Source organism: Lycorma delicatula, chromosome 2 (assembly GCF_047948215.1).
Source record: "Lycorma delicatula isolate Av1 chromosome 2, ASM4794821v1, whole genome shotgun sequence".
In the NCBI taxonomy this organism is placed as follows: domain Eukaryota; kingdom Metazoa; phylum Arthropoda; class Insecta; order Hemiptera; family Fulgoridae; genus Lycorma; species Lycorma delicatula.
Window position 1 is genome coordinate 109,574,124 of NC_134456.1, and position 12,608 is coordinate 109,586,731.

Sequence of the window (12,608 nt, forward strand, 5' to 3'; positions counted from 1 at the left end):
TTCAAAAGAACCTTTTGATTATACATTTAGGGGTATTAGCTATGTTTCTGTCATGAGTAGAAATTGTTTTGATTTATTAAATTGTCTTTGATAAGTCTATCCGACCTGCCCATAAACTTCTTGATAAACTTACACCTATTAGAAACATTTGGGATCAGTTTATTGAAGCTTGCCAAATAAATTACATTCCTGGATCATATGTAACTATCAATCAACAGTTACTTGGTATCAGAGGTCTTTGCCCATTCCAGATGTACCGGCCATCCAAGCCTAACAAGTATGGCATGAAAACTGTTATGTTATGAAATGTAAAAACAAAATATGTGATCGATGCTATGCCTTATTTAGGGAAATATTCCAACACTTCTGGACTTACATTAGGCACATACTTTGTAAAAACCCTGACTATCCATGATTCAAACAGAAATGCTACGATAAATAACTGGTTCACTTCAGTACCAATAGCCAAGACTTGTTGAAAAGCCACAATTTAATAATGGTTTGTACATTGTGATCAAGTAAAAAAAAATTACTATTGAATTGACTGAGAAAAAAAAAAGTAAAATTAATAGTGCAATGTTTTGCTATAACGAGATATATTGTTTTCTTACAAAGCTAAAAAAAATACAATTATTTATTTATCAACCACTCATGAACAAGAACCATATCAAAGGAATCAAGAAAGCCAGATATTGTCGAGTTCTACAACGCCACTAAAGGCGCAGTTCATACTTTCGAAGAAACATCAAGTAACATGTCTTGTAATTGTAAAACTCAAAGACGGCCCCTTTGCTACTTCTATCGTATAATAAACAGTACACTTGTGAATGTATGTCATATACATACACAAAATGGTGCAGGAAAACAAAAAGCCACTTTCATGAAGAAAATTCACGAAATCTCTCAGTGAAGACCTAACAAAACCCTTTTTATGGGTCCAAATTACAACACTACAATGAAATATTAAGATTAAAATTGGTGAAATTCTTGAAGAAAATTCCACATTTGAAAATAATCCACAGGCCCCAAATCACAATGATCTTCGACCAGACCTCCATAAGACCCAAATGCTGCCACTAAACAAGACCCAGATGCCGCTGCAGCTGGCCCAAACATTGGTGTTGCAGCAGAGTCCTCCATTCAGCTGTGATGGAGAGAAGAGGCAAAGGAAGATATGCTCAATTTGTCCATCCAAAAAAAGGAGAATGATAAGTATTCGTGTTACAAGTGTAAAAAGCATATGTGCCTCGAGCACCGAGCAAAATTGTGTCTAAATTGTTCTTCTCACTAAAATGGATGAAATTCAAATAAAACTGTTATACAGACACTTTTTTATAATAAACATTTAATAAAACAATTCATCATTATTAGTATTCAAAAATTTAGGTTTGCTTTATTTTAGTTACAGCATCATTTGCATATATATTTTTTACCAAATATATATTTTGTACTGACATTTTATATTTCAGTCTATGAAATTATTAAACTGTTTTTATAATTGGAACAAATGTTATTTAACATGTTTTGGTTTTAAAATTAAAAAAAAAATTTTTTTATGTGGCATAATATGATTAACAATCATGTGTATAATAATACACAGCAGTTTAATTTTATTTTAGAAACAGCATTCCCAGTATCAGTTTTATCATTTTCTTTTTGTAGAAATAAGTATGTATAACATGTCCTTCATCAATACAAAAAAAAATAAAATTAAACATTTAGTAAAATTAATTTTTAACCTCGAGTAGTCCCATAGACGAATGGTTATGAATAGCGTGTGCAAAAACATATGGTTACGAATTTAAGGTTAACTAACTTGACAAGTTTGTTAACTGATCTCAGTATATGAAAAATATACAAGGTACTGGACAAGCTGATGTATGAGATATTGAGAATATCAATTTTACTTAATCGAACACCCCCCATTTTTCTTAGTACACAGATCCCATAATTATATCTAACCTCTCCCTTAATTTAATGTAGTATAAAAAAAAAAAAAATAGGCTAATTCAACTGGTATAATTACAATTGCAAACGATTTTCAAGATGTTCTGATAGCCACTCAGGAGACTGAGTTCTTTCTTCATCCCATGGATACCAAAGATGATTAAAAAAAAATCTGCAACACAGAAATTTCAAGCATTCAGTAAATTTGTTAACTTTATAATTATACATAACATGAATAAATTTAATTGTAAATACACTGAGGCACAACTGACTTATCAATAAGATTAAATTTAAATAGTTCAATCATCTGCTTCAGATATGTCTTTAAGATTCACATGCTTCCTATCAAATTTGATATTTTCATTTAATAAGATGTAAATATAGAGAAACTCTATACATGTTTAATCATCAAGGTTAATCTGACAATATGTTATATTAACAGTTGATAACTATGGATGTTTTAATAATCAAAACATCAATTCATGTATAACAATACAGATAAATCAATAACAGTGTACTCAATTAAGATTCACTACTTTAAAAGAGAAAACATTAAATAAGAAAAATACATTGTCAAAAATTTAAAAAAAATAATTTATTACGTTGAATAAAATAAAACTAACACCCTCATATTATTAAAAAAAAAAAAAAGTGTAGATAATAAAAAGAATTTATTAAATTATCAAGAATGTAACAAATTTAAAATCACAAGATTTTAACAATAACTTTTCATTTTACATTAACCTTTCAATAGGTATCATAGGCAAAGGGTATTTAATTTTATTTCATGGATACAGGTAGCAAAGAGTATTATTTGCCAAATCTAACCTTCACACATCTAACATCGCAATACATTATTTATCAAATTTCATTACTCCTACCTCCTAACTTTACTTTAAAAATTGTCAATAGGTTATTATGAACTAAAATTAAACCAAACGATACTATTTACTGAAACTATGGTTTTGATGTTGTACAGTAGCTAAAAAAAGCACAATAAATGACAGTTGTATGTAAATGATTAGTTACAATTTTTAAAAGAAACTTTTAAAAAGATGGTTGTAGTGCTGAAACTGACCACTAGAATTTTTTTTTATTAATAAAAAATAAATCTTAATAATGTTACAGACCACTGAAATTGTAGTTCTAGGAAAATAGGTAAAAAAAAATTATGCACAATTTTCTATAATTCCTGCAAGTTTTTTTTCAACAATAAAGTACAGCTGACAAAAATAATGCAGAATAGAACATGCTTAAGAGCTGCATAACATTGAAATTTTTCATTGAGTGAAAAATTTGAGTTGAAAGATTTATATATTTTATCAGAGATATAAATTTTCCAAGGCTATCCTTTTTTGTGATGAGTTCTGCAACTGTTAAGAATAATAGCAAAAATACAATCAGAAGAGCTAGTAATATAGTAAAAAACGTTGAATTAAAAAATAAACACAAAACAAATTTTCATTATATTTTTTAAGGAACTGAAGAAACAGCCACACAAATGCACTCATCCAAGTTACATGGCTGGCTACACATGAGCATTCACTGTAACATTTCTTTCCATGTCTCATATTTCAACAAAAAGTGTTTCAATTTTACATCAATGTGTGACTCTTTTATGTAGTTTGTATTAAGTTATATGGCAGTTAGTTTTGAAATTTGAAAAAAAAGATGTATGTACTGTAATCAACAACTTTTTCTGTTAAGTATTTTTTAATGATTTTCAAATATTATTTAAAAATTATGTAAAATAATAAACTTGAGAAAGGTTAAGTGTAGTTTTGTAATATTTATCGAATACTTCTATAAATTAAATATTTCATAACTTTTAAGTTCTTATAAAAGCATTAAGTGTAATTTCAATATTTTTTTATTGCACTCTAGCCCCTGCTACAGAAAACTTACAGTGAAATCTAATTTTAGAATATTATAATCATAATTTTTTTGATACTTACTACTTTGGATACCTGTTACCATTGAGTACACTAAGTTAGCTGAATGTTTCCCCCGTCTTTGTCAACTGAACTGTCAGCTAGTTTATACAGGATGGGCGAGCAGGATTTGTTTAAACCAGATGACATTATCAGATTACTAATAACATGACACATTTGTATGTAAATTGTAACAAATTGCACAACAGACTAGTACAGTACAATGACTAATACACTAGACACAGCAGTTGATAAGGGGCAAACTTTCAGCTCATGTATTGTAAGCAGTGCTAAATAATTAGGACAAAATCTTCAATTAAGTTTTGAAGATCACTTTTACATGGATAAATATTATTTAAACATCTGATAATAAAAAGGGCTATTAATTGAATGAGTTGCCAGAATTTAACTCCAACAACACAGAGAGTCATGGAAACATTCAGTTCCTATAAACAAATGAACTGGATATTTTTATTAATCTCACAATAACTTTAAATATAGAAATTTGAAATTGAGTAAGGTAGATGAAGTGCAATAATACTATGTATTACTATTACAATTTAAAAGCCATTCATTTTTTAAGCAATACTTTTTTTTTAAACTCTGTTATGTCATGGATAGTTTATATATTCACGGTAATTAAATTAAGATAAATATTCAAGTAATTTTCTTTTTATTATCTACTTGTTTACAAAACTAATATTTTATTTCAACAGTATAAATGAATTGGAAGTTTTTAATCTTTACATAGAACTAGCAGTTAATGATGTTAATGAACAATTTAGATCTAGAGTAACAGTACAAGGTGAAAAGATAAAGATGCTATGATTTGCTGATGATATATAATAATTCTAGCTGAGAGTAAAAAAGATTTAGAAGAAACGAGGAATGGCATGGATGAAGTCCTACGCAAGAACTACCGCATGAAAATAAACAAGAACAAAACAAAAGTAATGAAATGTAGTAGAATTTATGTAGACAGACCACTGAATATAAAAATAGCAAGAGAAAAAGATTACAGAGGTAGAAGAATTTTGTTATTTGGGAAGTAGAATTACTGAAGATGGACAAAGCAGGAGCAACATAAAATGCAGAATACTTCAGGCAAACATCAAAAATTAATTTAAATGTCAGAGAAACATTTTCAAAGAATATATTTGGAGTCTAGCTTGATATGGAATTTTGGACAATTTGAGTACCTGAGAAGAAAAGATTACAGTTTTTGAAATGTGGTGCTATAGGAGAATGTTAAAGATCAGATCGGTCGATCAGATGGGACAAATGAAGAGGTGTAGCAGCAAATTGAAGAAAGAAGCATTTGGAAAAATATGGTTAAAAGAAGAGTCATTCCAACCCCGTAGGGGGAAGACACCCACCTCGTGATGTTACTGGTCCCCACACCACCCCCTCCGTTCCAAGCCCTGAGGGACTTTACCAGAGGTCGTCTTTAGAGCCTCTAACTGATTACATCTCATAGTCATCAGCCAGGCCTCGGTTGGGATGGCACTGATGTAAATGCCTTGGCAGACATTTGCATCAGTAAAATACATATTGAATTTCGCCTTCACGTAGGCATCAAATGGACATCTTCACATCCAACCCAATATGATTCCCTCAAACTAATTGACCGAAACGGCGAACCTCGCGCCTAGTAAAGATTTGACAACGTTCATGACTGTGAATGCCTCAGAAAACGAACGAGTGTACAGTTAAATCCGTGCTGCACTCATACCAATAATAATGACTTTTTATGCAATATAGAAATTCACACCTACATCCAATTAAGTCAACCAATTTAGGTCACCTAACAAGGGGAACGCAATCTAATATCGGTCTGCACACAAACCGGGGAAAAACCTCGCACCCCCCTCATCAATCATGGTGTCTCGCATGGCATTACCAAGTAACGGTCAACACCGCCACCGGCGGAGGGAAGCCACGCCCCCGGTAGCACGGGTTAACATACCCCGCGGCGCGGTCACTCCCACCAGCGGAAGCCCCAAAGTAAATCACAAACAATACCAATATAACTGTGGCACGATGCCAATGCTAAATTGATAAAGCAAACCTTCAACCAATCCAATGCCTAAGCCGGAACCCTAGTCGCCCGGGAATCTACCACGACTGAGAGAACCTCGATTAAATTCTCTCTGCAGACCTACACACCGCAAGGGCGCGAAGAAAACCAGCCACCATAGGCCACTCCTCGCGGATCATCCAGTTAATACCGAAATCCACAAAGAAATGTATTTTCTCAAGTTTCCTAACAGCTCGTGAACGTTCAACCTCGTATCGGGGGCAGAGACGTGGTCCACTGTATCATCAGTCCCACAATCCGGGCATTGACTCGAATCCACCAAACGAAACCTAGCCAAATTTGACCGAAACGCACCATGCCCGGAGAGAAACTGTATGATAAACTGACTGGGGGAGACCAATCGCACCTAAATCAGACATTATAGGAAAAATATCATGCGTGTAGCGACCAGTGGGGGATTCGTCCCACCTGACCTGTCAAGATGCAAGGTCCCGGTCTTCAATCTCCTGCTTTCGTTCTGACGTCAATAGGTTATTAACCTTGGAAATGTAGCGTTCCTTACGCTCATTAACCAGGATATCTATTGATTTGACTCCGGCTTTAACACGACTGCTCCCCGCGAGACTGTTTTATAACAGCCAGCAACAGGAGTCGCTAGACCCGTAGAAAAATGTTCGCGCAATACCTAAAAGCCATGCGGTGAGCCCAGAAAGTCGCAGCAAAAAGAATAATAGCCTCACTGACATCTTTGTAAAGGTTCGGTAATTCAAATCCCAATCGGGTTGAATGACTCTACAGATTCCATAAAAAGAATGAGCGGCCTTTTTTGCTACATACTGTAGATGTTCCTTGAACCGAAATTCTCAAGGACAACACCCACGTATTTTTGAGTAGTAACCTACCAAATGGGGAGGGAGACCAGCCAGCCATCCGGACCCGGATTCGTCAGGTAGCAGACAATCGGCCCTTAACCAACATCATTGTGATTTTCTCTGGGCTGAAAGTCATCTAATGTTGGAGACTCCACAGTCGGAGTGTCTCACAAGCACGAGCAGCTCGGAACGCTACTTCGTTACGCGAATCCCCTTCAATCAATAGAAACGCATCGTCAGCATGAGCGACGACACGACAACCAGTTGGCAACCTTAAATGCAACATCGAATCGAATTCTATGATCCAAAGAAGGGCACACAGAACTCTGCCCTGAGAGCATCCTTTAGTTAAGGTCTTACGAACCTCCGAGCCGCCGTCACGCAGGGAAACGGTCCGATGGCTGAAATAACTTGAGAGCACTTCTAGTTCATTTCGTGTACACTTACACTTCTGCAGCTGAAACAGGGCAGAGAGCCACCATAATTATAAAATGCCCTGGATATGTCCAGAAAAATCCCTAATACATATTTATATGGACTAGAGAAAGCTATTTCCACCACCTTTAGTATGGCATCCTCAGTGCTCTTGCCCGATTGGAAACCATACTGGTTGTCCATTAGCAAATGATCAGTGGCCAATCTAACATTAATACGTAAGTATAGGACCTTCCCAAAAACCTTGCCAATCACGGGCAAGGTCGTCAGTGGACGGTAAGAAGAACTGACAGTAGGATCTTTGTCGCCGCCTTTGAACAACAACGCCAAGTCTCCACGCTTCCAACACGCCGGAAAGTGGCCAGCAAAGAGCAACCATATATTCTAGCATATATTCTAGTTGGATAATCAAGGACTACTGGAAGCGCTCGGACGACGAGCTCCACTGTGATACAATCATATCCTGTGATACAATCATATACTGTGATACAATCATATGTAGTATGGCACGGCATTGTGCCGTGCCATACTACAGATCATCTGGCGCACTTCTGCCTCAGTGATCTCAGAAAATTGTAAGTCGGTCTCGAAAATCGCGACTTCCCGCTTGACACGCCGTTGGTATGAAACCTCACCCACTATAGTGTCAACCGGCAGCAAATCATTCAGCAAAATGTTAAGGACACGGTCCTTATAAATTACCACAGCTTCGCGGGTTGACAAGAGGACATCTTTCCTGCGCTTATGTCCAAGGGCTCTATACACAACGACCCAAAGGTCTCTACTTCCTTGCTCCTGAACGAAGGAGCACCAGGAATTACGCTTGGAGGACCTAATGCTATGAAAGTACCTAGTCCTCGCTCTGCGGTAATCTGCAGTTAGGGCCGCACGGCGATCGGGATCACCCTCTCGTTGCGCAGCCCTTCTGAGTCGAGTCACAGACTGCTTCATTGCTGTCAGATTCCGAGACCACCAATCCCGGTCAGTGCCTCTAAGAATAGCGGCTTCAGCCGCCGCCACCACCGCAGAAGTGAAATTTTCTGCAGGACATCTAATGGGAGGCCGCCAGGGTCTCAAGAAAAAATCTCCAGTCTGGACTCCAACAAAGAGGAAAGTTTCTGTCAGTCTGCCCTCCTATACAGGAAGCGCCCCCGGTAAACAGGAAAGTGTCCCTCATGTCCATCGCGTAGCTAATCCGCTATTTCAAGAAGTATTAACCGATGATCGCTAGAACAGTCGTCGACCACAGACCAGTCAAGGACCCTGCCAGGGATGTCCCTACCAATGGTGATGTCAATATTTGTACCTGAAAAGGCCCTTCGTCCGTTAACCTACCGACGTAAGTGGCCAACTGGTCTGCAACATTAAAGACCTCAAAATTGTGCTGTATGATGAAACTGTCAATTAGGCCACCGCCATGACTGGCCAGAAAAACGACTTCGCGTTAACATCGGCACCAATGATTGGACCATTATCCACAATACGAAGGATCCTATCCCATCTTGCTAGGTGTTCCTCAGTGGTATCCCTGTATTGGAAATATGAACTAACTGTAAGGTTCTGTCCGCCAATGGCAAGTCTGCCACAACATGATGCGCTTCAGAAACCTGCCGTATAAGGACACTATCAACCGACTTCCTGCATAGAATAACAGACATGCAGGTATACCCTACACAAAACTTTTTCCAGCTGTTAAAGCCTGGCAGATCACCCCAAATTAAATATAGGTGCTGCAGAAGGACAAAATCGAGGCTCCGTCTCTCTACAATCTCACCTAACTCAACCTGGACTACATAAGCATCCTGGGCATTTAGTTGACCGAACCTAACCATCTAAGGAATTGAAGTACAGCACAACGGCCCTTACACATAAGAGCCACAATCCCTACTAACAACTGGGTGCTTATGATTTTTGTGCAACCTCTTACAGTTAGCACAGGCCGGAGCCTCGGACCTACGCGAACAATCGTATCACGCTTGTGGCCCTCCTCGCCACAATTGGCAAACACCAAGACAAACTTACAAAATTTAGCCTGTGACCATATCTGCAGCACTTGAAACATCTTTGGACATCCACGTACTCTTTTACTCGGCAGAAACCTAAATCGATAAATAGTCTGGCTGCAAACGTAAATTTTTGAATGAGACCAGAACTTACCTCAAAAACCCCGTGATATTTCTGGGTATCACGCCGACCCGTTTTAAAGACCAACCTGCAGTCCTGCCGGAAAGCGGCTTCATCCAAATCAGTGTTCTGCTCCCTAATGAGGAACAAGACATCTTCGTCGGTCAATATCATAGACTATAATACGGGACCTACGCGTTCTCTTCGGGTCTATTTTCACATTCAATCGCTTAACCGCCGTGGAATCTCTAATTGCCTGAATGGTCTCCAGATCATCCCTTACCGATCTCTTTAATGTTCCTGATTTTAAAACCTTTCCGGTCACCCCGAAGGGCAACCTGGGGTCTTTATTCAGCTGACTGCTAGACACAGTCGAGCCTTCCACCGTATTAACAAACGCAACCTCAGTTTCATTGAGGACTGGCTGGTTACATGTCTGCCCCTGACCACCTCAGCATACCTACGCGGTTGCATGGGGGCCGATGCCGGTTTCTGAGCCACTGTTATTTCTTTAGGCCTTGAGACAAGATTTTCGAAACCGTTGACGAGAGCAGTAAAAGCCGCTCGGAAGAATTCGAGTCAATGCAATAATCTCCTCTTGGTAGCAGCAATAGTAAAATTGGGATTTTCTAAATAGGAAGACAAGCCACCCAGTTCCTCCAAAACATCACGGGCCAAAGGAGCACAGCTGCCCCCGGCTTGCAAAAACTCTTCAATAAGTGGGTTCATACCCTCCCGGGTGGTCACCCGTACCTACTTCTGAACTATTGTTGTCAGGACCAGTGTTCGAGGAGGTCGAAGAATAAAGCTCCGACCCCCTTCTCAAGCTAGGCTTCTTACCTATCTCACTAACATCTGTCATTTTCGAAGATGCCCTGACGTAAGAGTATACGAACAAAATTCTCGCTGTATTCCTTCTATTTAGAGACAAGTTTGGTTTGATTTGCTTGGCATTTCTCCCGTCACCAACCCATTCGGTTGCCCTAAAGCATATGACCGAATGGCTGTGCCACACACGGCTACTGAGCCTCGAAACAGTTTGGCGACCAGTGTCCTAACAAGCTCCTAGAGCTAACCTAAAAGCGTGATACCACACACCACTCGCTTGCGTGTCCCGATGCCCACTTGTCATATATCACTAAAACTGGTAGGCGCACCCGTCAACTACTAAAACATGTATGACCATCAATAATTAAATATATCTCGTCAAAGACAGCAATTCGCTGCCACGCCTAGGCCGCTGAATGCCAGCAAGTCGACCATTAAAGTGCTTGGAGGCTTAATCTGGCTGGTAGCCAGCCATATCTCTCGGTTAGCTTCCCACAGTAGTGAGGGAGGAGTCTTTTCCCTTAGGTAAACTACTTATGTCGGTTGAACAAAGCAACTGCATCAAGGAACTCCCACACGGTCCGACAATGCGGCTTTCGTCACACTTACTCGCCACTTGTGAGTGGCCAATTTTCCCCTTGACCACTAAGTTCCAGGGTGGCCTGAGTAGTAGTTGACTGGACCTCCCCGCACAGCTCATCAGTTGCCAGGCAGAACGGAAACAAATACTGGTTTAAATTTACATGGTTGGAAAGCACACGGGCTCCCATTGTCCTTAAAATCGAAGGAGAGGCATACCTTTCCCCCAAATCCTGTATAAATCTATACAAGCATCTTCCCTTAGCCGTGGCGTGCCATAATTGCTGCCATGCTTTCATCGCGAGGCTGTAAAACCTCCTCCGCAGGCGGGAGATGGGCAACTGTTCGAAATTTAGAACGGTGTATGGAGATCACCGTTCCGCTCCGGTTCAGGCCTGGCTCGAAACCGCATCTCAAATACTTCAGCCTCCCTGCCTCTTCGCAATTTCCACATGGCTGCCCGAACTTTCACCACTAAATCGATTGGAAGAGCCTTTCCCAATACAGCGGGAGCCTCTTAAGAGGTTGTTTTAAAAACACCAGTGCATACAACTAAGGCTGTGCTGGGCACTCCTTAAATTTTGAACTGCTCGATTTCTTTCCGACCTTTGGCCCAAACGGACGCTGCGTAAGAGATCATACTTTCGAAGACACCTCGGTACACCATGTACAAAAGACGGCCCAACAGCCCGTAATCCTTTCGAGCAATCCTCCTAAGCTTGTGCATCACAGAGACAGCGTCCGCTGCTACTTGCCTAATGTGGTTGCTAAACAGCAACTTCTTATCAAACAAAACACCTAGTACTAATGAACTCTACCTCCCCCGATTACACAGCCTTTACACTTAATACGGGTGTTACGACTATATGATAATTTCACCCTTGAGAAGCATAAACTTCGTCTTGGGCACAGAAATCTTTAAATTTTGAATGTCCATCCATCCAGCCCTCTGCGGTTGACAAAGCCGCCTGCGCTCGGTCTTCCAGCTGCGGTCATGAGATACCAGGAACTAACAGGAGACAGTCATCGGCGAAAGCCTGGGCCGTGACCCCTTCCGGGAATATTAGTCCCAAAAATCCGTCGAATATCAGGTTTTACAGCAAAGGACCGAGAACGGAGCACTGCGGGCTTCCCCTGGTGACGGACTTTTCCACAACTACGTGCGCATCCTTAGAGTCGTGCGATCAGACAAGTAGTCACGTACTATGGCCTGCAGGGCTACGGGAACTTTGCGGCGTTCCAAATCATAGAGGACAGAACTCCAACACAAGGAAGGAAATGCTGCCTCTATGTCAATAAAAATTGCCAAAACATTTTACAGTAGGCGTTTTCCACCTCGGCAAGGGCATTTAAGATGCCCTTGGTTCCAAACTCTTTCATAAAACAATACTGGCCTCGATTTAGAAGACAGTTCATATCGATGCATTTCCAGAGCCGTTCAACAACCAGCCTTTCAAGCAACTTGCCGATAACCGGCAAGAGGCTGATGGGCCGATAACTGCCGACCTCACTCGGATCCTTTCCTGGTTTTAAGAGCATCCTCACCAAAGCCACCTTCCAACAAGTCAGAAGCAGCCACAGCTAAGGTACCCTGAGAACAGCCTGCCAAGCAGCTGTCTTATGACAGGCAGCAGATGATAGAAGATATCCGGGTCAAGTTGGTCAATACCGATGCCTTTCTCAGTGCCATTCAAGGGGTTTTTACTAAGGGTAAGGTCCCTTTGCTCATAACAGGGACTTGCGACCAGGAGTCATTGCCACTCTTAAAAGAAGAAATAGTCTTATAGGCCACATATTAAGGCATCCTGGAATAGTCACTTTAATATTGAAGGGACAGGTAGACGCGAAACATTA

At 39.8% G+C, this 12,608-nt stretch overlaps 1 protein-coding gene across 2 annotated transcripts in view; it reads right to left on the bottom strand.

Annotated features, from left to right (window-relative positions):
• nesd (SHC binding and spindle associated nessun dorma) overlaps nucleotides 1-12,608 on the bottom strand; it is an 85,454-nt gene that overhangs the window by 36,088 nt on the left and 36,758 nt on the right. For both annotated transcript variants that reach the window (XM_075356010.1, XM_075356009.1), the window contains exon 4: nucleotides 2,027-2,119. In XM_075356010.1, the coding sequence (XP_075212125.1) occupies nucleotides 2,027-2,119 (93 nt within the window). The remainder of the gene's footprint in view (nucleotides 1-2,026; nucleotides 2,120-12,608) is intronic.